Below are 25649 nucleotides of genomic sequence, written 5' to 3'. Positions count from 1 at the left end.
ATCCGAAAATCACCTTAGGATTAATGTACTAATCATGTACAACTTGGTGGTAAGCTCGAACTTGGCTCAAGTTCAAAATAAAACTTTATGAACTGATCCTAAACTTTTATGACTTGCTTACCCTCTGTTAACCTCCCGTTCCCCTCTCTGCTAAGAGAACGATCTTTCTAAGTAACATAGAACTTCTAGGTACAAATTAAAGTCAATATCTAAAAGATTGTTACCAATAGGCAATAGCTCCACAGAATTCTAAAAATGCCCTACATATTGCTAATATTTCCAACACACATAAACATCAGAAACTAAGGCCAATGTTAGCTATCAAGATTAGAAAACAAAAAACATAATGATACACATACATAATCAAACCACAAGTTCTAAACCTCTCAAAATTCATCTATTTTTTTTTTTTTTAAGTAACGAAATTCATCTATTTATATATGACTTACATGACATTTGAGACATAACAAAATGCAAAACCCAAAACAAGAAAAGAAAAGAAAAGAAAAGAAAAGAAATCACCGAATTGATTCCATACCCAAGCAATTATCAATACATTCCTCTGCTACTATTGAGAATGGAGCCAAGTGTGCCCAATACAGCAAAAGCCAAAAGTGGACTAACATCCAAAGTATCAAAGATTGGCGGAATAATGTTCCGAAACAGATTGAGATAAGGATCACATAGGTCTCGAATTGCCGACAAAGGCTGTCTGTCCCAAGGAATGTTGGGAAACCAACTCAGTAAAACCCTCACCATCAAAACCCCACTATAGATATCGAGCCACTTAGCCAAACCAGCAGCCACCACCGTGAGCGGCGTGTTCAGGTACCCAGAAGGCCTGTCCTTTAGAGCCGCAAAGAACAGTGGCCCAACTGAGCTTACTAGGCCCAAGTGAGTTTGTGGGCCCATAATGATTTTGGGGAGGACAAGTAAGGCTATGGATGCTATGGTGGTGAGAGTTTTGGTGAGTGGTGATGAGTGAGAGATTTGTGGGGTTGGGATAGTAGAAGAAGGAGAAGAAGTAGTAGAAGCGAGAACAGCAAGGGTGGTTGGGTTGCGTTTGGTGGTGAGGCGAAGAGAGAAGGGTTTGGGGTTTTGGTTTAGGGAAAGGTAGAGGGGAGAGGAGTGAGTATGAATATTGGGTGTGAGGTTTGGTGGTGGGAGGAGGAGAGCGGTTCGGAGGAGGAGGCGGTTGGATTGGGAGGTGATTAGAGATAGAGGAGCCATTTTTCCTCTTTGGTTTCTCAGAGAAGTATAGATTTTTTGTATGAATGATTATCTCCCGATTCCTCTGGCTGAACTGTCTAGTCTTAACTAGTAGTAATAAATTAGTTCTAATCGGCGTATGTGAATCAAACGAGGCCTCAATCTTCTGGGCCAAAAATTAAAAAAACGAAGGAAAGAAAAGAAGATATAAAAAGCCCAATTAGAATACTCCAGTATACTTTGGGCTCGAGTGGTACGTTTGTCTCGCTTGAATTGGAGTCATCTTCTTTCAACCGAAGAGACATGGATCCTTGTGTAGTTTATCCCATACATAATTTCCATACCATTTCTTTACAGCCTGTTCATTTAATTGATTCATTCTATTCTTTTATAAACTCCTAAACATAATGTAGAGGAAAAGATGAGGATAGGATCAGGCAGGCAACCAAGTAACTTGTGGCTTTGAGAATTTAGGCCTGTTGTAGTTCGAACTTCATAGTGATGAGACTCTCAATAGCTCTTGTAACAAGCCCCATGTAAGTACGTAACAATCCATGGGTGATTCAATTTATAGTACTGTCAAAATTGATCCTACCAATTTATCACATAGTATATTTACTTATTGGATTGTTACGTAGATAACATGATATAATTGATACAAAAAAAAAAAAAAAAACTTTTTTCCTTTTGGGAGTCACCTCTCCACCATGAAGTGAGAACTACTTGGAGTCCCATCTTTTGTATCAGCTATACTAAATCACCTATGTAATAATCTAACAAGAGAATGCTGCGACATTTCCTAAGGAAGAACATATTTTCCTTGTATTCACTTACGAGGTTTAACTCAAATAATACTAGCCAATTAGAAAGATAAAAAATTATTCAGGTATATAGACAAAAACAAAGGACATATAAAAAATAACTCGAGAGTCAAAAGACTCTGCAACTGATGCCCATGGACCTTGCAGTGCAGAAACAATATTTGCAGCTCTGAAAAGAAGACCACCAACAATGGAATATAGCTTATTGAACCCAATTTGTTCTGACATTAGATCACACTACAATTTCAGGTTTACAAAGGAATCATGAATTAAAAGAAGTACTGTATTGTAGCTCACTATTTGTAAGAGATGAATAATGAATGATATCTACGACAATTCTGAAGACAAACCATGTTGTCAGTACACTTAGGTATAGAATTAACTGTTCTGTATCTATACATGCAAAAATTAATTCTCAAAACAGCATTTACAATTCAACCACCGTGAGAAGACCCAAGTAAAGAAATGAGCTTACATAACAATGCCCATCCCATCATTTCAGTTGCATATCAGACTACCAACAATGACATGAGCCAACTACAAACTGGTGGTAGTATCAGTCAACAGCTTCTTCAGTGTCTCGTAAGTCATAAAACAAATACCTACACCAGGCACCACCTTGTAGTATTCTGGCAGAATCCCCCTATACAATCCACAGAAGCCTTCATTCCGGATTATTTGCCTAAATATACCAAAAAGGCCTGTTGTATAGACACGAGCTCGGCCACCTGCCCCTTCCAATTGCTTACGGCGCCTCACAAGATCAATTGGAAATGTAGCTGCATATTGTGGTGGAGAAAAATGAATAGACACTCTTGTGTAATCGGGTACTCATTGAACTGAAATTTGTATGTTATACTTATCAAGGTCATGAAACCTCTTTAGGTCTCATGGTTGACAATCTCATTTTCTCAACGCAAACAAAATATTGAAGCTCATCAAACATGAAGGTTCATAAATGAGAAACCACTATTATAATTCCACAGAGCCATATTATGAAGTAAACAAATATCTAAAAGACCTCACATATGAATTATCATGTTTCAGGTACATGTAGCATCCAAATCAATTAATTTTTTTTTTAATATTACAAAAGAATATTACTAAAGAAAGGGGAAACTCAAATACAAAGGTGGTACACAATCAATTCTCAACTGCGGGAATATACAAATTACTATAAACAGCATGCCATGCCAATGGAAAATGTGGTAACAAATCTATCAGATACAATTAGTATGATCAGGAAAAATGTGAACTCATGAGCAGCTTCCTATAAGGAAGAAGCAAATTATGGTCATTGGAGAAAAGTAATTGATGGTTGGGCTGCTAAACAAGATGGCACTCTTTAAGAAACTTTGAAGCTCTACCAAACTATTGTTGCACCATAAAGACAAATAATATAACTCTCTGAATGATTTTCAAATTTGCACAGTAATTTAGGTTAGATTCTTGCCAATGAATTATAGTTCAACTGGCACTTCCTTCTCCCATAATAATTGGTTGGAAGGTAAGGTCGTGGGTTCGAGTCCTACTGGGTGCATGTGAAACTTACCAATAAAAAAAATTTAGGTTAGATACTTGATGATGAGATCATAGATAATGACACTTCACTTTGTAACATCTGCAGAAGATAGATACTAGTATTTAAAGAATAACCAGATCCGGTATGGCTTAAACAGGAATAGGCCTACTGCTACCATGGATAAGGTCGTAAGTGAAGGCAGAACCATAAACTCACCTCAGACACTTCCAGGCAAACCAATGAAGCTGAATTTTTTTGACACAATTTATGGACAGGCTATGAGAATTTGAAGAGCATTAAAATTACGAATGATTGTCTTTATTTGCTATAGCAATGGTTTTGACAAATGCAACAGATCTACTCAATCAGAAGCAACTGATTTTTGCTTCCAAAAAAATAGATAAGAGTTTTAATTTGGATTTTACTTGCGGATTTGCATAGCCGCTTTGTTTTTAAATCCTGCTGAAGTCATTGCTTGCTTCATTTTCTGAAAGAAACAAATGAATGGAATCCTCACACGTATTGGAGAGGCTTGAAGGCTACCAACACCCATTAAGCAATTGGCAAAGGAAGCCTGACTGAGAAGCATACCTCAAAAGAGGACGGCTCTCACATTGATAACTGAGGAAAAAATAGGTTCACCTGAGAGTAGTGCCACCCCATAATGGAACCAACTGCAAAGCTTGGGGAGACAGGTTATTGAGGAAGTGTTGAAAAATGAAGTTAATCCAAGAAATATCTTTATATAAAAGATAAAGTTAGATGAATGACAAAAACTGGTAGTTTTTTGTTGACTTCCTTACTAAAATTCTCAAATGCCAGATAAAAAAACAACTCCAGTCTGGTCTCAGGCTCTAGGGGTCAGTCAGTCTGGTTAAATACTTGGTGCAGAGGCTGCACCGCACCCTGTTTCTCTGCATCAAAAGCATAGCCACAGCCGCATGTATTAATTTCTTTTATTAAATATTGACAATCGCTAATTGAACATATGAAATAGTTTAACCAAAAGCTCATTAACTGAAACAATGCTGCCAATTAACATTTGATAAAAAAGTTTAGTTGAAAGTAGTACATTAAGAATCATAAAACCAAAGCACATTCACAGAAATGCAAAAGACACAGTTATATACAGCAAAGTCTTTTGTTTCTGTTACCAACAGAGGATAGAAAAATATTATCTAAAGGGCAATTATTCAGTGAAAATATGCAACTAGCACACAGATAGTAAGCCATTTACCAGACAAAATACCAAATTACCAACAACAAAATTGGTCTTAGTTTGCATGAAAAAAAAAAAAACACCCTCATATAAATAACAAGAAACACTAGGATCTCTCTCAAAACCTGTGAGAAACTTGGATATATCAGGTCTAAGACAACTCACCTGTTGATGATGCAATTCCTGAAAGACTTCCACAACTCAGACTGACAAGGATAGTAGAATCATCGGGCCTGATGTAAAGATAATGAATATTAGGTATTAGGCCTAATAACAGGATACATGCAATAGTAATTGTAAGATGTCATGTCAGAAAGATAAAATTACAGAATCAATTTATGATGTGAATACCTGTGCAACTTCCAGAAAGATCTCAATGTTTCATACACTGAAAAACTGATTGCTATACTTGGCCCGACGCCCTGCATTAACAACAGAACAGCAATCAACTACATACCAAAAAGGGGCTCAGCGCAGATATTTTTACAATTAACATCACAAGCATACCAAGAGTGTTGCTCCAAGTCCCTTATAGAGGCCCAAAACACCCTCCTCCTTGGTAATGGTTTGTAAAGTATGCCAAATACCTCTGTAGTATATCACATTTGTCTGCAAAGTTCCAACTGATTGAGTAAATAGGGAAGAAAATTGAACAGGCAAAATAACAAGTCATAACTACAAATGAAATTTTGAAACTAGATATTGGGAAAACATTTCTTGACTCCCTTTTTCTGATCATACTTGGATTTGAAGGATAAATATGCAGATATCAAAAGTGAAAATCAGACTAAAAAACTGCTAATCAAGACTTTCTAGTAAGGGAAAAAAGTTGCGCAAACATTTCTTGACTCCTTTTTCTTTATTATACTTGGATTTCAAGAATAGATACGTCATACGTCAATATCAAAATTTATATACGTAACTCCAACTTAAAACTATCTAATAAGGGAAAAAGTATATGGCCTTCAACAACAGCTTATATATAGGGGATGGGGTTAGGAGTACTGATTCCTATGGAAACTCGACGAAAATGTCCCATATTGGCCCCACATCTCCCAATACATGCCAAATCAAGGCTTGGGCTGTAAGACCGTCACTTAAGGTCCATTGATAAAGCTTCAAATGATTCATATCACTGCTATCTAAGTAAATAACACAACCTAATCTCACATGGCCTCTCCAAAAGTGCTGAAGCCCATTCTCAGTAAGGTTAATCAATACCTAGCAAGGAGGCATACGATGTGAAAATTGGAAACTAATGGCTTGTGCGAAGGGGTCATTTAAATTAATAGTTTCAAATTACAATATGAAAACTTCAAAGCAATTGTAGAGAAGATTTATATAATATATGAATTGTGTGTAATGGCCGAACAAAACTCATATTATTATTGGAAAATATGTATACATCTACCTAAACATTTTCAGAAATATGGAAAAGTAAAATGAGTACTGATCCTACTCATAATGTATTTAACCTCAAAAAATCATAATAAAAATGAAAAGCGATACACACTGTAAGCAACTCTTTTTTTTTTTTGGCTGAATGTAAGCTACCTAAACATTAACTTAAAATGTCAAAAAAAGAAAAGAAAAAAAGACAACGACGATTGCAACAGCAACTACACCAGGAATTACAAAAAAACAATAAAACTGTTTCAATCAATGCTTAAAAAACCTAACAAATGCAAAAGATTGGCACTGGTAAAAGAAAACGCAACTTTGCCTTTGAGCGAAACGATCTTTACCTGAGCTGCAAGGCGTGTCCTTACAAGATCCAATGGATATGTAGCCGAAGCAGCTGTTATTCCAGCTGAACCACCGGCTACAAAATGCACACAAAGATCTGTACCGATGTTATCTCTATGGTTTTCCAGTCCCGGAATCATCTTTAGTAACTGTATGGCATTAAATACAGTCTAATCAATGTAGTACAAGCTAACAACGACTATCTAAAAGCAAATTCCTCGAGTAATTAACTTCATACAATGATATTTACACATATATAATAAAAAGACATTTCTGCCAACCTTTTTATAGTGCTCATATGCATAAAAATTGACAGAAGAGTAAGGCAGACGGTGAGCAATTGTAACCAGATTCCCTTTCCAAAAAGCTCTAACTCCTTCTTCACCAACAATCCGCGACGCCTCGCGCCATATGCTAGGTTTTTCCATCGTTGCAAAATCAGAATGCATACCTTGCACCTAAACAATTCAATTTCGATTTCAAAAAAAAGAAAAAGAAAAAGAAAAAAGTCAAATAAACCATAACCACTTCAATGAGCATAATCAGAAATTTATTCTTAAAACCAAAAATAAGTAATTCAAAATTTCATTATTTACACATCATTTCCTAACCAATACAATTTCAGAACCTAAATTTCTGATTATGAAATAATCGAACAGTGAAAACGAAGAAAAGCGAGGGGCGAACCTGGAAGAGTATAGTAAGGCGAGCGAGCGGTGCAGTACAGGTTTTACTGAGAGCGCCGGCGACGCCTCCGGCGAGAAGCTGCGACAAAGTTCCGATCTGCGATTGGTGAGCGAGTTTCCTCGCTCCGCCATCGATGTGGCTCGAATTCATACCTCTCTGTGCTCCTCCTCCTCCTTCTACCACCACTCCTACTCTCGCTTCAGTTTGCATTTTCTCTCTCTCTCTCTCTCTCTCTCTCTCTCTATAAACTCAGAGTGTGCCCTTGGAATTTAAGAAATTTCAACTTGATTCCTCTCTTCTTTATCTGACTTTGTTTCTGTGTTGTGCTTTTCGGGTCTTCTGCTTAGTGCGCACGGTACTTTCTTTTTGAGTTAGTTCTTTCTTTTTAGCTGTCTGAGCCTCTCTCTGCTTAATTTGAACGGGCAGGGAGAATTGGGAAAGCGAAAGGATCCGACGTCGTTTTCGTTGTTTTTAGAATGACGTCGTTTGGAGTGGGCTTAGCTTGTGTGGGAATGCGTTTTGCCCCAGGGTTTGCCGACCCCTTGGTTATTTTTGCTTCTGTACGGGCAGTTCTACTTTCTAGGCTGATTTAGCATGGTTTTCTACCTTTCATCACATCAAGTTATTCAAATCTTAAATATTAAAATGAATGATTTAATATTCTTATTGAATCAATAATTTAAATAGATATTTAAATAATTAGTCTCTTTGTACATGTTGTGGTGGATTTTTTTCCTGAAAATTTTGAAATTATCCACCTTCAAGATTTATTTATTTATGCAAGGATAAAAGCCCAGCCCGGCTTACAGTATAGTTTCTCAAAAAAAAAAAAAATTATGCAAGGATAACATTAATGATTGATTATATATATTAGCATTGTTTAGACGATTAATTCTTAGGTACTTTCAGAATATTCACTTTTCTCACATTTATTATGGGGTCTACTCATTAAATTCATGATAAAGTCCACCATAAATATAAGAGAAAAGAGTATCATATCGCTATACTCTATAAGTACCTAAGTATTTTTCTCTTTAGACCATCAAAGTAAATTAAAAAAATTTACATTAAGTCAATTTTATAATAATTATGTACATAATAAACATTTTGAAATTAAATGATAGTTACCATTTGTTTAAATGTTGATAATGTGATAAAGTTTAATCCATTTATTTAAGAGACATATGGATAAGATTTTAAGAATATCATAATAGAATTATTATAGTAAATGCATTATGATTTTCTTAAAATCATAATGAATTTGATCTAATAATTTTATATAAAATCATAATCCACGAATTGAATTTTGAAATCACTAATTTGTTAAATTTTGGGAAGCTTATTATTTTTCTAATTAGTAGAGAGCAAGGTGATCAATTTTGACAAAGTGCTCACTATATGCCCATTTTTATATCAAAGTTCTCCTTGTGGATAATTTTTATTATTAAATTATGATATTAACGAATTTCTTTTTGATAAGCAGAATTCGATGCCTGCCAGGTGATTTATTACAAATTTAAACAAAATTTCAAAGTACAAAAGTCCATATTTAAAATCTGTTTAGTTAGAATCCACTTATTTTGTTGAAACTAAATTTTTTTTGTTAAATATACTATAAATAAATATAAAAATTAGCTAAAATAGTACAATAAAACTTATAAATAATACTAAAAAGTACAATAAAACTAATAAATAATGATAAAAATATACTAACTTTTTAATCTGGCCAAACCCACCCTTACTGTCAAATGCATTGAATCACTTTTTGGTCTGATGTCTAGAACTCGTGCTTACAGCATCTCAATTCTCGCGAGTGTTGTCAATGTGATAAAATAGAATCAGTTCCAGCCAATAAATACCCGTTTGCCGAATATCTGATTAGTTTGGATGCGAATATTCGTCCAAGTTGGCGTGTTGACAGATGTGCAATTGTGCAAAGATTGACGTTGGGGTTATTAACATTTAAAACCTATAAATTTCTCTATCTTCCTTAAAAAAAAAAAAATTTAAAAATTAAAAGACTATAAAAATAAATTAATATAAAATTACAAAAAAAAAGTTGGTGTTAAAAGGCGGTTATTGCATTTTCCACTTTAAGATTGACACGTGGTGTATATTTTTGGAAATATGTAAGGAGGGACTGAAGTGAAGACATTGGTGAAGTTCCTTTATAGCATCCACGTTGAGGGAGATATTTTTTTTTTAACTTTTTAGTAATTTAAAAAATTATTTTATTTATTTTAATACTTTATTTTACCATTTGTTTAATATCAAGTGCCATAAATTTTAGCAATAACTCCATTGATGCAACATCATTTTTATTATATTAGTTGTAAAAAATAGCAATTTGACAATTTGGCACCACAAATGCTAATGTTCTAATAAAGGTTTTATTAAATTTTTTTTATAGGGTCTTGTTACTGGTTATTAAGAAATTGTTTTATAGGGTGTAGAGCTATTAAAAGGTTTTTGTATTCCACTTATTATTTCAACTGTATTTTTACCATCTCTTATCAATTTATGCCATTTTTTTATTAGTTAGACCTCATAATAACTAATCCTTAACACATACGGTACTCGCTAACATTTCCCTTTTATATATTATATTTAATTGGAAAGTTATACATGAGTTCGTTAAAAAAATATTCATTTATTTGCTTTTGTTTTTTCTTAATACAATGAGATCAATTAAATTATTTCTTAATTCTAGGTGTTAGGTTCATATTTTTATGTAATTGACATATCTTATGATAAAACGCATTTTATTTGTATTTGGGTAAATCTAAGTAGGTTCAAAATGATCATTACAAGTGGTTACATTGAAGACATGAAGATTACTCAAGATCTGCTCAAAAAAACTGAATCAACAAGTCCCGATACCTCCTCGATACTTGTCGATCTATTGAGATTTATTAAAGCTTGTCTCCGTACATCTTAATCTATCGAGCTTACGTGTCTGATATAGCCTACAACGTTTTGATTCCTAAAGGCTATTTGTTTTATGAGTATGCATAATCCTTATAAGATTAGGAAAACTCAAAGTTTGTGTAAAAATAATTGAAATAGGAGAGCCTATTTAAAAGGCTCATTAAACTCCAATTTAAATAAGAAGGTGGAGTAAGAAAACCCCGACCCTTGAAAGTTTCGTAAGGTTTTCTTTTTGAAGCTCTAGCGTCCTTCTACAAAAGAAAGTTTTTTGCTGCATTTCTTGTACGCCTTTGGGTTGCCTTTGGGTTTTATAACCAAGCAAAATCTCTAGCACCAACATTAAAAATCTTATTGGTGTTTCTATATGAAGTTATTGCAAATCAACTACAACAAACAAAGGGTTGCTGTGGAGTTAGTTACGTACTAGGATCCATATAAAGGAGTTAGTCACAGATTGGAGATTTGTACAACAAAGGAAATAAGGCTACTACAATATCAAGTTTAATTGGGTATTAAAGCGAAGGTTCAACTATAGGTTGGTATTTTGGGATAAGCTAGGGTAGTGGTAAGATTCCTCGTAGTTGTAGTTGTTTGATTATTGATTAGTGGATTCTTAAGAGTGGTGACCTTAAATTTACCCAGTTGCATTTTTTTCTAGTGAGATGTTTTTCCCATTTGTCAACAAATTATCGTATCAATTTATTTTCAATTGCATATTAATTGGTGATTTGCTGGTGCCTCCACGATTTGCATGTAATTTGACTTAATTAATCAACTTAGGTAATTGAATTAATTAACTGGATCAAGCTATCTTAACCCAACACTAGGATTATAAATGAGCCAAATTGTTCATAAATACCTCAGATTTGGCTCGATAAAAAGTTCATTCATATTTGTTTGTTTATAAACAAGTTAAGTTTGATTCTTGATTTTAGACTTCTTTAATAAACAAACCAAGCCAAAGTTAAAACAATTGTTCATGAACAAGCTCTTGAACAATCTTTATAAAAAAAAAAAAAAAAGCTCTTGAACAATCGGGTTGGATAAAAAACAAGCCTAGCTTAATTAGGTTGGTTTATGGGTTTCATAATAAGTTTGATATGAGCTTGAAAAATAACCTTATCTCTTCTCAGGCTTTTAATTAATTGAGAGTTGTGACTACTTGTTCAAACTAAAGGGGTTGATAATATGCTTAATATGAATGTTGGATCTTGAGTTCAAAAACTTGATATTAAGTTTGAGCTTGAGCTCAGCTTGACTTACGAATCAAATCAAGTTAAGCCGAACTCAAGCTTTTGGTCTTTTTGACCAGCTTAAACTCAAATATTGTTTTGTAAGCTTGGTTCAAATTCAAGCTTAACATGTTACATTTATTGTTGAGCTTATAAGTTTAAAAATTTAATACTAAACAAAACACGACTTATTTATTGTCCTAGTTTTTTTTTTTTAATTTTTTTTATAAAAGGATCAAACATTAAACATTAACAAAAGTTAGAAGAAAGTACTACAAACAAAGTTAGTCTATGTAAGGCATTGAGTGTTGTATACAGTGCACTGGGAAGCTGGCTGCATTAGCATCTATATATAAAACTTGAGCTATCACTACTCTAGTTACAAACAAAAATTGAGTGATCATGCCCTACTGGTGAAAGTCGTGGAGATCTGTTATTAAGGCTTGGTCTTGCCATGTAGGCCTTCTAAGGTTGTTGCACATGTCTACCAGGTTTTTATCAGTGCTGATAATGTCTACTTTATGAAGATCCAGCTCGATTGCCTTGTTCAAAGCTTCCACCAGAGCATCCTGAATTGCAAGGTGCTTTGTTTGTCTTCCACTGCTAACTCCTCCTCTGAATAACAGTGTACCCTCCATGATCCTTGCTTCAAATGCATAGCCACATCTTCTAGTCCTCCTGTTTTTGAAAGCTGCCACCTTGATAAGAGTTTGCCAATCTTGATTGAGAACAGGTGTTCTAGGCTTAGATTTCTTGCTTTCCTTATGGATCTGATTCTGGTGGAAAGCCTCTCTGTATCTGCAAATAAGATTTTGAGAAGTTAGAACTACCTCAAGTGGATTAGGCACCTGCCCTTTGTGGAGAACAATATTTCTATGGTTCCATAACGTCCAGAGGATAGTGAACAGTGCTTGCAACAACTCCATCTTGGATTGACCTGTGACAGAGTTTGTAGTGATGTAGCTCAAAAGCCATTGCCTTAAAGAGAAGCAGTTCATATCAGTAGTTCTAATACCAAGGTTCAAACCATGCCACATCTAGTAAAGGAACATTTCATTAATAGATGAGTGCTAGACTCCTCATCTGCATCACAAAGCAAACATCTAGTAGAGGTTAGAATTCCTCTTCTGTTGAGGGTAGCAAAAACAGGCATACTGTCATGCATAATTTTCCAAATGAAGATAAGAATCCTAATAGGCAGTTTCACCTCCATATTAGTTTCCAAACACCTTCAGAAGTCCCAATGTTGTTTAGCCCTTCATTGACATACTCAAATTGGTCTTGTTGGATTAAAGAACAAGCCTGATTAACCCTATAATCCCCTAAGCTTGAATGTTTCCACACCAACTTATCCGCATACGTTAACCAATTCTTAATTTCTTATAATGAAAGAATAATATAAATTAACGTGAAAAAACTTCAATGAAACTGAAACTTTTCTGAAGGAAAACTTAATACGCAGCAAAAAAAAACTATGTTCAATATTAACACAAGTATTTTAACAAGCAAGCAACTTCAGATGCATTTTTCACAATTTTCCATCACATTTCAAGCCAACAACTCTACCCCATCACCCTTATATGAGTCACTACCATCAGTCACAATCAGCCTTCGCTGCACATTTTTGTAAGTATACTTCATAGCCAAAACCACATAAATACAAAAATTCAACCCACTCATTGCTGCCAATAACCAATAGAAATTATCCAAACGGCACGAGTTCACATCCTTTGCAAACCAACTTTTCCCATCCTTTTCAGTGACATGATCCACAACAGTAATCAGAAAGCTACTTAAGAAGCTCCCAGCACCAATCACACTAAGATAGAAAGCAATTCCTAAGCTTCTCATTGAGTCTGGAACTTGGTCATAGAAATACTCTTGCAACCCGACCAATGCAAACCCGTCTCCAATGCCAAGAATTATAGTTTGTGGAGCTAGCCAGAAAGCACTCAGAGATAAAGGGCCAGTTTTTCCTCTTCGAATTAATTCATTATCAACAGCTCTTAGCCTCTTCATTTCAACTAAGGCAGCAACAGACATTGCTAAAACTGATAATGCCATGCCAATACCAATTCTCTGTAGGATATTAATGCCTCTTTCATTGCCTCTAACTTTCCTTAACGTTGGAACAAGAATTTTCTCATAGATGGTGACAGAGACTAACATTCCAGCAGCTCCAAGAGCAATGATGGAGGCTGGTGGGATCTTGAAGTTGTCAGTAACCTTTAGGTTCAATGTAGCGGCTTGTTTAACGAAGAATGTTGGGCCTTGTGCGATGCATATTCCAAATGTTAATGATGTTAGCCATATGGGGATCATGTTCAAAAGAAGCTTTGTCTCCTCTACCTTAGTCACAGTTGCTAGTCTCCAGGGGTTCTGCTCAATTGATATATTGTCCTTCTCTTCAATTATCGCTGCCTGGTCGAGAAACCTATCAAACAAAATTGTTTAGAATCCTCATAAAAAAACAATGTTTAGAATCAATAGACATGCACGTGTACATATATATCTTAGTAGTACATGAACTTACAACATTTGTTATGATTTAATAAGATTTCAACTACTAATTGTATTGATTTCAAGCAGAGTAATGTGTCTTTTCTATGTGGAAGGCTTATTAAAGTCCTTTAATTATAGGTGCTACATGAACTAAGGACAAAACTTATGTACAAATACATATGTGCTATATATATGTTTCTTAATTAAATTCATTCATGTGATTTTTTCGCCAATGCAGCAAAGCCATTCCATGTGTATAATTGGAATTTTAAAATTCTTGTGTTTCTCCATCATAGAATTCATGAAATTTTATTTATTTATTTTAAAATGAATGAATTCAATTTTGCCACATTATCAACATTTAAAACATATTGACTATCACCATTTTGGAATTTATTTAAATTACTGAAGATAGTAAAATCTAATATACTAATTTTAAAATAGATGGATAAAATTTTAGGAACTCTATAATGAAGTTACCCAAAGAGCTCTAGAATATCATAACATTGTACAATTACCCTTTCAGGCTACAGGCTACATGGTCGAATTTAATTTGGAACCAAGTTACCACACCTGTGTCCTAATTAAGTTTTTCCTCAAAAAATAATGTTTTAACATGGTGATATAAAATAGTACCGCAAGCTTATCTTACCTGAGACTACTAGTATGACATAGAAGCCTTCCTTGAGACTTGTATGTAATGGGAACTTCATACAATAGAGCAGGATTTGATGGAGCTGGTAAATTTCTCTTTCTTATAGCTGCAACCAAGACCTGCAACAAGGGTGTTAAAGTGCTCCCTTTTGATAATCTGTATCTGTACCAAGGCTTTCCCAAATAGAAGGTTACTATTGTTATGGCCATGGCGATAGCGAGAATAAGAATAGCAACACCCCAGTCCACATTGTCTTCAACATAAGCAATTATTGTTACACCAAGCACTAGCCCACAACAAAGTGCGAAGTTCCACCAGTTAAAGTAAGACATCTTCTTCTTCCTTTCTCCTGAGTGATCATCATCGAATTGATCCGCTCCAAAGCTTTCTAGACATGGCTTGATTCCTCCGGTTCCAACAGAGATACAATACAAGGCAAGAAAAAATACCACCTCATGAATCTTCCTAGGCCGGAGACACATCATTTTATTGCATGGCTTTAGACTTGGAATGAATTGAGACATTGTCAAGAGGCTCAAACCCTAGTTTTTGCAATTACAAATTTTAAATACACGTCTTCAATAGCTCCAGTGCCTTGATTATGACTAGTGAAAATAAATTACTTTTTTAGTTAAAAAGATAAGGTTAAAATTTAAATTACATCCTATAAGTTTGAATAAATTATCATTTTTGTTTCTAAACGTTTTTATTTTATTTTATTTTATGTCATCATTTTAGTCATTAAACTTCAACTAAATTCATTTTTTTTTATCCATTGTTGGATTGAGATAAGGTGCAATATCTAGAGTATTGCATTTGATACAATAGCAATGGATGATTGAGATTAACAGTTGAAAAAAAAAAACTTTCAATCTCAACCATTGAATAAAAAAATTGAAAAAAATGTTAAACAATTAAAGTAAAAAAATGAGAATGATAAAAATTTACATGAGAGTAAGAGGGAGTGGGGGGTAATTGCACTCAGTGCACTACCCTAGATCCAAATCCCCATTGTTGTTTATGAAACTGTGTAATTACTCTTCACATATTTGAACAATAAATGAAAAATATATATGTGATACTACATGTTTTTATTGGACTTAACAACAATTTCCTTAGATAGTAATGGGCAAAAGGACCAACTTGACAACTTGACATGAAGGACAAAAATAAATAAAAAATTATTAGGACTAGAATAAGAATAGTCACTTAGATGGTGTAATTTAGATTTCGAGAAAAAAGGAATGTGGTATTTTTACCATTAGATATATGAGGGACGAAAACATGACCATGTTGAATCTGCCAGTGTAGGCATCTGCCAGGAACCCTCCAAGTAGAGGCATCAATGTTGTTACTCCTGTCCAGTAGTTTACATTCTTGGCAGCTGTTTTGAGGTCTTGATGCATCAATTTGGTGAGGTATGAGATCAGATTTGTTGCTAAACCAAAGTAGGTCAATCTCTCACTGAACTCAATTGCTACACCAAATATAAGAGACATCATGTTTGACATCATTAATTAATAACATGAACAAGTGTAGAACAGCAAAAAGTGCAAGAAGTATACAAATTTTAACGAACATATAAAGCCTACACTTTGGGAGCACATATGGTCAAGAGTAACGACTAACGACCCTCCATGCTTATAAAGTAACAACATATAGCTTTGACTTTGTGTCTAGCTAGCCCATGGCTGCTTTGGAATAGGAAAGAGAAAACAAAACGAATTATTTCTTTGTTTTCCTTTTTTGGTTCTTAAACTTCTATTATATCAGTAATTTTTGCTTTGCAACTTGTTTCAGTGAATTTTCTGTTAACAATTCTTTCAGTATTACTTGATGCCGTGAGCATCTGACCACGCATATGTTTCATGTCTTGCTAAGATTCTGACCATACCGCAAATAAGGAAGGCGGAATTCAATATAATTAATTATTTATTTATTTAAAAAAAAAGGAAGAGAAAAACTTTTTATTTTTATTTTTTATATATCAGTAATTAATCACTATTATTCTGGGATTGATCTCATATGTATTGATGCATGGGAGTGTGTGAACCATTTTTCATTGCACAGTGCAGACTAATGGCGTAGTAGCTAGCCTCAATAATTGCAGTACCTTGACTGATAGTAACTCCCAAGTCCCAAGATAGTTAGGTAAGCTACTAACTCCCAGTCTGACATTGCAATTTAACCCAGAAATTTATTATGCCCAAACTTTGAAAAAATTAAGAAAAAAAAATCATAATTCGGAAAATCCTAGCTATGAACTGATGATGATCATATATTTGCAAGTAAAGAACCAAGCTGAAATTGGAGAATCATGGAGACTCTGATTAGTAATTTTAGCTAAGTACATATGCATCACTTTTATATATATAAAGCTAGGTATATATGCATCAAATACACATGCATATACTTACTGATGATAAAGAAGGCTGCCTTCCATACACCAGTTGAAGCACGAAGAGGAACTCGTCCATTATGATCCACAGATAGATCATGAACCCATTTCTCTTCGTTGTTTTCTCCTTGTCCATCTCTCCTTTGCTTCTCCATTTCTGTCTCCATCTTTGCTAATGAAAGATAATATGTGAGACACAGACACTAGCTAACTAATAAGAGTCAAATTAATAGAGATACGACAGACTAGCTGTAGAGGAAGAATCTACAGGAAAGAGAGTGTCATTGATGAGAAGTGTGCTTGCTGCCTTTATATATAGTTGGAGGATTCTTTACTTTGTTTAATGAGGCATTGATGAAAATAATTTATGTCTTAGTTTAACATGATGCCACTATCAATAAAACTAACAATGGTATGAATTAGGGAAAAAATTAAGTGACAAAATATGTATAGAATTTGACATTGCTAATATTGAGTTTTACTTATAATTCGATTTTTTTAAAATTGAATTTTGAAACAAAAATACGGTACTTAATAGTTTCAAAACAGAAATATTATATTAAATATTTTAAAAAATAAGGGCAAAACCCATTTTTCACTATGAATAAGTACACTATAATTTTATTTGAAATATACTACTTATGTGTTATAATTTTTGTAGAATTGACTTCAATTATACGTACGCTTACACATGAAGAAGAAAAATATAATTTATTGTTGGTTTTAGAAAGCATATTGAACTGTGTTATATATATATATAATTTTTTTATTATTATTAAAAAACAATACTGTAATATGTATGCCTATCTCTTATTATATTCAAATAGTGTAATTTAAAAAATAATATAATATTTAGTCAAGAGTGTTATAGCTCAATAACATTGTCAAGTTTCTTAAAAGGAAGAAATAAGTTCAAATCTTATTTCTCAAGAGTCTTATGCCTCAATGACATTTTCTGGTTTCTTTAAAGGGAGAACTTAGTTTAAATCCCTTTCCTTACATGTTGTCTAAAAGAAGATAATATTTTATTGATTGCAGTTAAAAAAAAAAACCTTTTAGCTAATTTTATAACCTATTGATTTTTTTAATCCTTGTGTAAATAATAAATATATAATATGGGTCAGGAATTTAAGTCAAGTTACACATGGTATAAAACTTTATTAATGTTATATTACTTATTAAGTTTTAATTTGATTTTATATTTCAAAAAGCTTATTGTTAGATTATATGCTCTCTTTGTTTTTAATATGTACACCAAATTTTGAGTTCATCAAATAGTATTTATTAACAAATCCATAAACAAGTTTTATACATAATTGTAAAGTAAAAAAAGTTTAAAATATCTAAAAAATTTATAGATAGATAATAGATAGATTTTAATATATGGTCATCTTGATATTTTTCATGATGATTTAATAATGAATTTTTCAAGCTAATCCAAATAAAAAATTATTAAGAAAACATTAACAAAATTTACATATTCAAGATCCACAAGCCACAAATGAGGATGATTTGCCTCAGGCCAGAAGGCCATTTTATAAGGATAAAGTGTTTTTTTTTTTTTTTTCTTCTGTGAATGACTAATGAATATCATTAAACAATCAGGTTTAAAAGTTCAAAAAAAAAAAAATTTGAGGATTTATGACACCCTGGTCTTAGAAATGGGTTAGTGAGTCGTATTTGTATCATATTGATGTTGGGATAGTTGATTATATTAGTTGAAAATTTGAAATGGACACGACATATTTAATAGTGCGGTCAAAACCATCAACCGTGGAGCATTCATATTGGTTTAGCCAAATTTTACTCTTTATTATATAATAAGAAATTACATTTTGTATTTTAAGCTAACCACTTTTCAAAATACCCATATTCAATTATTTATTCAATACTTTATTTCATTAAAATGTTATTTCTTCATTAATTTCTTTTTTATTATTTTTCCCAAATCATCTGCATCCTCCATTCTCTCCCACCAAAACTTAGGAAACCCTTAACAAAGAATTTGTGCATATTTGTGCGGACCCTTGTCACAAAATTTGGCGTGAAATTTCCCATAGCATCCATACCCTTCTTCTATGGCATCCACCCCTCCACATCTCCAGGTAAAATAGGGGGAAACAACGCATGAAATGGATGCTGACTGAACTTCATTTTCCAACTGGCACGTATAGTTTGAATTTTATTCATGTTGCCAGTTATTAATAGCTAGCGTGGAACTATGCTACAATTAGGAAGATGATGAAGCTTTGAGTAAAATGGAAAGACCTGAATATTTTACCCTATTGAGTATTGACTCTAAACAACAAATGGTATTGCTTGAAACAAGGGCAGTAAATGAGTCGAGTTTTGTTGAGTAGTGAATGTTCAAGCTTGGCTTGACGACGAAAGTAAAACGTTCAAGTTCGGCTCTAGCTCAAACCAAGTCTACTAACAATGTTCAAGCTCAGCTTGCAAAAGATCTAAGAAAAAAAGTTTGAGCTCGACTTGGTTCTACTTGATTCATTAGTCAAGCCAAGCTCAAGCTCAACCTTTAACTCTATATCAAGCTTTCGAGCTTGAAATCTAACCCAAGTACATTATTAAGCCCATATTAAGCTTATTATCAAGCTCATTTGGTATGAACGAGTAACCCCAATTAGCAATTAATTAAGGCTTAATAAGCCCATAAACAAGCCTATCCTCAACTTGTTTTTATTTTTTATTTTTTATCAAGTCCTATTATTTATGAGCTTGTTCATGAATAATTTATTTTGCTTGAATGCTTAAGTTTAGCTTGTTTATAAACAAACAAACATGAATGCTTTTTATTGAGTTAAGTTCAAACTGTGTATTTGAAACTTGGTTCATTTATAACCACTCTTGAAGCTTGAATTTGGTCATGATTTAAAGTTAAAAATTTTAAGGGTTTAAATTACGCCACCTCATATAAAATTTAGCTATAGTTAAACTAAACTAGAGTTAATAAGGTGGTAAAATCTGGACCATATATTTTTTTCAACTTTAAATCATAGCCTTAAAATGGACATTCTCCATTTCACTTGAAGCCAATCATCCTCTCCTACCAGCTTACATCTCTTTAAGAGCAAAATGGCTTGGTTTGAATGTACTCCTTTGATTCCATCCAAAAAGAAAAAGAAAAGGAAAAAAAGAAAGTACTCCTTGAGGTTTTAATCACACAAGATTTTGATCATGAATTTTAAGCCAAGGAAAACATGTCCTTGTGGGATTTGATCATGTAGTTGAGGTGCACCACACCTAGTCCAGCCCACACTGGGGAAAATTATATCTCGTTATAGGTGTAAATGCCATCTCTCTCATAGTAGGTGGCCCACCTATTGTGAGAAAGATGACACATACACCCGGAACATAGAATAACATCTTTTTGTGGAGTGCCTAGAATTACAAATTGAGTTAATATTAGTGGCAAAGAGCCAAAGACAGAGAATTATATTCCTTTTCTTTTTAGTAATGTAACTTATTAGGCACGTAACAATTTTTACAATTATTTTATAATGGTAGATAAATTGTGATTACAATTTTAAGATGGATTCATCTTTTTGATGTCACTTTTACAAATACCAATTACAATATACCACGTGAACAAGAGTGAAAATTATCATATTTGGCAGTGACTCCAACAAAGAAAAGTGATGAGGCAGTTTGGTGACTTTGGTCTTCCATTAAAACAACGTGTGGAGCGTTGAAAGAGAAAAGAAAAAGGTGAGAAAGGAAAAGGCGCTATTTTCTTTTTTCTACTTTAGATACATTTTTTTCTTGTACCTAGGCCTTATGACCATTATTACATACATTGTGCTTATTTTTGTTATATATATATATATATGATATATGTTTTCTTCACCTACCTCTACATGTGTTGTTCATTTTCTATCTTTATACACATATTTCTTTATTTGTATGCAATTTATTATTTCTGTCTCACATTAAGATGCCTTGATGAGTTTTACTTAAAGTGTTTCAGAAATACAGGCTGCCAAAGTCTTCCATGCCATGAACTCTCTTCTTGCAAAGTTTTTCAAGAGTTTGTGTTAGGATAGATTTTATTGTATTCAACAAGTGAGTATGAGTTGAATGATTTATGACTTCTCTCATATGTTCATTTGTTTGTTGTGGTTTTGTTACGGATTGCCAAAGGGGGAGATTGTTAGGACATATGTGTTTCACTTGTGTAGAACATATGTCATTTATTATTTATGTAATTGGCTAATTCTTTGTCAAAACGCACTTTACTTGTAATTAGGTAGATTTAGGGTGAGGTTAATGCTTCAAGAAACAATGTTTCAAGATCAAGTGTTAAAACCATGCAAGTTTGTCCAAGAAACAAGTTGAGAAGTGCTCTTCATTAAAGCTCGACAGTTGCATCTATCGAGCTTTAAGAAGTTGTTCTAGCCTCAAGGCTCAACAGTTGCTCGACAGCACCTCGACACTTGTAGTTGTCGAGATTTAAGAAAAACAAATTCCTAGTTCTGTTTTAATTCAAATCCGTGGATGTGTCTTTAGGCCTACTTTTCTCCTAACCCTAGACATATAAAAGGATTATTCTAAGGGTCGTCGAAGTGTGGCAAGTTGCATAAGCATTGAGAAATCCTTGTTCATGCAAATTGTAACTTGAGACGAAATTCTTGCCCGAGTTCATCTCTTTTGTGAAGAAGTTGCTGTGTCTTTACACCGTAGGGTTTTGTAACCAAGCATCTTCTTGATTTTCATCGTGTGGATGAATTGAAGAATTTTGCAGCCAACAATCTTCTCTAGTTGGTGATTGAAGTCGCGTACTGGGATCTGCGAATTTGATTAGTCACCTACTTGGGAGCCGTGCATTGAAAGGAGAAATTGTCACTACAGAACAAGTCCAATTGGATATTGGGGTAAGGGTTCAACTGTAGGTTGGTAAGGTACTTGAGATTCCTTTACTTGTAACTGCTTGTTGTGATAATAGTGGAGTTTCGGAAGTGGTGACCTTAAATTCACCCGGTTCGGTTTTTGCGGTGTAGGTTTTCTCCATTCGTAAACAAATCACCGTGTTATTTATTTTCCGTTGCATACTTAGTTTATTTGGTGATTTGTTTGTGCTACCATGTGCTTTGTATGTTAAACTGGTTAATTAATTGAACTTGGCTAATTAATCAATTAATCCATCACAAGGAGTTAATACGTTTTTGGCCTATCAAACTGAGTTTAAAATAATAGATTTGGTCAGAGTTGGTTTGTGGTTTTTGAGTTTTTCTTTTAAGTTGAAGGTTTTTTTTTTTTTTTTTGTTTTAATTGTTTTTTGTTTTGGCATTATTTTCCTAATAATTTGGAATCTTGCCTTGATAATTTTAGTGGGAATATTTTTGGGATAAGCTGAAATTATTTTAGAGGAAACAGTTTAACTGCAACTTGCGCATCCTAATATTCACCGTACTATCAATCGTGAATACTGCAAAAAGATGATTTAAGAATAAGGTTGGATGTAAAGAACCACGGGTCACTTCTTTGGAATATTTTTTGAGATAGTTTCAATATGTTGTTAATCTCAAAAGTCGAACAATTTCTTTCATTAAACCCCAAACACTTTTGTTAGGGTCATGTTTTATTGTAATTGACTAATCCTTTAACAAAATGCACTTTACTTATAATTAGGTAGATTTAAGATGAGTTTAGTACTTCAAGAAACATATTGTTCAAGTCAAGTATTAAAGATATGAAAATTGGTCCAAGAAATAAGTGAAGAAAAGCTGTTCATTAAGTTTCGACAGATAGCTCGACAAATGCCTGCTATTGAGACTTAATATGAAGCTTAATAGATAGCTCGACAGCAGTTCGATCTATCAAGAATTACGATTTCAGAGTTTTCAAATCTGAAATTCGGCCTATGCTTTTGTATTTGTTTAGGGTTTCTCTTCTCACAACTCTAGACATATATAAGACTTATTTTAAGAGCTGTCACACATGGATACAGAGACCAAGAGACTTATTTTCTCTGTGTGAAGCTACTGCGTTTGTACGCTATAGAGTTTTGTAACTAAGTGCTTCATGATTTTCATTGTTAATGAAGTGAAGAACTTTGCAGTCAACAACGTTTGTTCAAGTTCCTGGAGTTAGTCACGTACTTGGATCTGTGCAAATGGTTAGTTACAAATTAGAGATTTGTGCATCAAAGGGAAAGAAGGCTACGATAAGATCAAGTCCAATTGGGTATTGGAGTGAAGGTTCAACTGTAGGTTGGTATTTCAGGATAGGATAGGGTAGTTGGTAAGATTCGTTATACTTGTAACTGTTTGATTGTTGATTAGTGAATTTTTGGGAGTGGTGATCTTAAAACCACTCGGTGGAGTTTTTGCCTTGCGAGATTTTTCTCATTTGTCAACAAATCACTGTGTCTAATTTATTTTCTGCTGCACTTATTGTTTTTGGTGATTTGTTAGTGCCTTCACGATTTGCATGCAATTGAACCTAATTAATCAACTTGGGTAATCGAATTAATTAACCGAGGTTAAGCTATCTTAACCCAACAACTTTGCGCATAAAGAAGTGTCAATTAAATTACAAAACTCTTGGCATTTTTTTGAAATAAAAGTTGAAAGTAAAGAACTACAGGCCGCGCTTCTTTGGGAATAAAAACTTAGGGATATTAAAATTTGCAGTATACTCACATTTTATAAGTAGTATATATATATATATATATATATATATATATATAAATATAGTTCCTATGTTGATAATAAAAAAAAAAAATAGTATCTATGTTCTTCCCACACTTTACAGGATGTCGAATCTAATGTAATACTTTTTTGTGTGATAGGAGTGCTGGGAAAATGGGTTTCTTACTAATTTACAAATTATATAGTAAAATTCTCATGTTTTGAAATTATTTAGCAAAATGTTCATGTTTTTGAAACTCGATTTTAACAAAATTGAGTTACAAATGGAGTTCAACATCAACAATGTTGAGTTCTATGCATATTTTACTACTTAAATTTTTTTGAAAATTTAAGTGGAACTCAACATTAACAATGTCAAGTTCCACTTAAAAATATACATATAACTTGAATTTGAGTATATCGACTTTTACACGGAACTCGATTTTGTTTAAATTGAGTTAAAAAAACAGAAGAATTTTGCTAAATAGTTTCAAAAGAAGAGTATTTTACTACATAATTTGTAAATTAGAGAGAAATGCGCATTTTTCTTAAAAAAGATATGAGCATTTTGCTAAATAGTTTTAAAACATGAATATTTTGTTTCATAGTTTGTAAATGAAGGATAAATGCCCATTTTCCGCTTAGAATGCTACCTCATTATTGTTATGATTGAGAAGTTGAGATGAATTAGTTTGAGGAAAAGAGAAAATATGTTGTTCAGAGATTCGATGCATTAATTTTCCACACCAAAATGGAGAACTGATACCTTTCGTAACACTTTGGTATATAAAATATTACTTTTTTTTCTTGATAATGATAATAGTGCAAGATGTGAAATCTTTGTATTTTTTTTTTGTTTTGATAAAGCACTGTCTTTTATCACGTGGCCCTCAGATTTGACATTTGTCCAACCTGATATATCAATTCACTCTAAGGAATAGTGGGTCATGATCAGATTCCCATATCCTATGATACTTTCAACTGGGTTTGTTTTTTAATTCGATAGTTACTAGGAAAATTTAAATTCTTAATATCTTTATTGAAAATATTAGACAGTGCTAGTATAAAGCTCTTGACCCAATTATTGGTTTAATTATGAAGTAAGTATTAGTCTCCAATAAGGGTGAAGATATTACCTGAAAAATCTAGTTTAGAGTCTTTAGACCCTTATGTGACTTGTGCAATGGAATAAAATTTATTCATTGATCATATAAGTTTTGTGTAGTTGGACGTAATTAATGCAACTATGATTAACCGGACTTTGTGGTATGCATCCTGAGGATTATACCCAGATTGGTCTGAACTCTTAAGTAATAAAATTTGAACTTGATGTTCTAAAACTTTAAATAATTTGAACTTAGGACTTCAAGGTTGAATGACCAAACGTAACAAGCTAACAATTATTTAATTCAAATGTGCTGTCTTTTTATATTTATTAATTACCTTTTTTTGAGATAATTTTAATTTATGTCGTCGATTTCTGATGATTAGCTTTTTATTATTATACTAATTGGTTTTAGTGTGGGTGAAAATTGAATCTCAGATATTTTATTTTGATGATTGCTCTTTATCATCAGACCAAAGAATTAATTAGTTTTGGTATAGGTAGACATTGAATCCTAAAGCTCTTATTCAAAAACAAAATACTTTATTAGTTATAAACATAAAACACTTAAATATTAAAATTATAAACTACACGCTCCAATAATGACATGTTTAAAAAACTTCTTTGGACCCTAACCTTTTTCTGTGGGTCCAATTGTTCTGTATGAAGGGAAAAAGAGAAGAAGAGTAGTGCTAAGAACACAAGAAAGAAACAACATAGCATAGGCCTTGCCAGTTACCACTTGGCCCCCAAACTGCAATCATTATCGGTACCATGTTTCCTCTCATGCGGGTATTAGGATTATTTGAATTGATGATTACAGTACTGATGATACTCCACCATCTCGTGTCGCAAGTTACAATTCATAAATGGTAATTGATGAATGGACCAAAAAAAGATCAGAGCGACAGCTACAATTCAGGACCAGCCAATATCTTGTCAACTCAATTTCTATTAAGCAAAGATACTCACTCAACTCCA

The 25649-nt window shown here is 33.2% G+C and overlaps 3 protein-coding genes across 8 annotated transcripts; all 3 read right to left on the bottom strand.

The window, feature by feature from the left end:
• Positions 1-295: 295 nt before the first annotated feature.
• On the bottom strand, positions 296-1303 carry LOC142640773 (ylmG homolog protein 1-2, chloroplastic-like). Its single transcript, XM_075815028.1, has one exon. It carries the CDS (start codon positions 1228-1230, stop codon positions 550-552), a length of 681 nt encoding a protein of 226 aa, XP_075671143.1. The 5' UTR covers positions 1231-1303; the 3' UTR covers positions 296-549.
• Positions 1304-2200: 897 nt separating this feature from the next.
• Positions 2201-7613, bottom strand: LOC142640840 (uncharacterized). 5 transcript variants are annotated; one of them, XR_012845266.1, is made up of 8 exons: positions 7205-7613; positions 6799-6975; positions 6517-6666; positions 5279-5380; positions 5123-5193; positions 4937-5004; positions 3978-4466; positions 2671-2809 (listed from the first exon to the last, which is right to left on the bottom strand). XR_012845266.1 is itself a non-coding variant. In XM_075815138.1 (7 exons), exons 1-7 carry the CDS (start codon positions 7412-7414, stop codon positions 4414-4416), a joined length of 831 nt encoding a protein of 276 aa, XP_075671253.1. In that variant the 5' UTR covers positions 7415-7613; the 3' UTR covers positions 2201-4413. The 5 variants fall into 5 exon arrangements, 2 of the variants coding, with proteins under 2 accessions (XP_075671253.1, XP_075671252.1); XR_012845268.1 differs by having other exon boundaries at positions 4356-4466; XR_012845267.1 differs by having other exon boundaries at positions 2673-2809; positions 4144-4466.
• A 5186-nt stretch (positions 7614-12799) lies between these two features.
• Positions 12800-17205, bottom strand: LOC142641399 (protein NRT1/ PTR FAMILY 5.6-like). Of its 2 annotated transcripts, none has more exons than XM_075815826.1 (4): positions 16939-17205; positions 15781-15998; positions 14519-15063; positions 12800-13798 (listed from the first exon to the last, which is right to left on the bottom strand). In XM_075815826.1, exons 1-4 carry the CDS (start codon positions 17084-17086, stop codon positions 12913-12915), a joined length of 1797 nt encoding a protein of 598 aa, XP_075671941.1. In that variant the 5' UTR covers positions 17087-17205; the 3' UTR covers positions 12800-12912. The 2 variants fall into 2 exon arrangements, with proteins under 2 accessions (XP_075671941.1, XP_075671942.1); XM_075815827.1 differs by having other exon boundaries at positions 14519-14982; positions 16939-17196.
• Between the last annotated feature and the right edge of the window lie 8444 nt (positions 17206-25649).

Source organism: Castanea sativa, chromosome 6, assembly GCF_040712315.1.
Source record: "Castanea sativa cultivar Marrone di Chiusa Pesio chromosome 6, ASM4071231v1".
Taxonomy (NCBI): domain Eukaryota; kingdom Viridiplantae; phylum Streptophyta; class Magnoliopsida; order Fagales; family Fagaceae; genus Castanea; species Castanea sativa.
The sequence above is the reverse complement of the archived record's forward strand: the minus strand, read 5'-3'. Positions and strand labels throughout refer to the sequence as shown.

Excerpts from the sequence above, each read along its gene's own strand:
- LOC142640773 (XM_075815028.1), bottom strand. The coding sequence starts at position 1,230 with ATGGCTCCTCTATCTCTAATCACCTCCCAATCCAACCGCCTCCTCCTC.
- LOC142640840 (XM_075815137.1), bottom strand. The coding sequence starts at position 7,414 with ATGCAAACTGAAGCGAGAGTAGGAGTGGTGGTAGAAGGAGGAGGAGGA. Across the intron at positions 6,667-6,798 it reads CATATGAGCACTATAAAAAG|TTACTAAAGATGATTCCGGG; the intron begins GTTGGCAGAAAT and ends AATGCCATACAG. Across the intron at positions 5,194-5,278 it reads GACTTGGAGCAACACTCTTG|GGCGTCGGGCCAAGTATAGC; the intron begins GTATGCTTGTGA and ends TTGTTAATGCAG.
- LOC142641399 (XM_075815826.1), bottom strand. The coding sequence starts at position 17,086 with ATGGAGACAGAAATGGAGAAGCAAAGGAGAGATGGACAAGGAGAAAAC. Across the intron at positions 15,999-16,938 it reads GGCAGCCTTCTTTATCATCA|CAATTGAGTTCAGTGAGAGA; the intron begins GTAAGTATATGC and ends TATTTGGTGTAG. Across the intron at positions 15,064-15,780 it reads CGTCCCTCATATATCTAATG|GGTTTGAGCCTCTTGACAAT; the intron begins GTAAAAATACCA and ends TGCAAAAACTAG.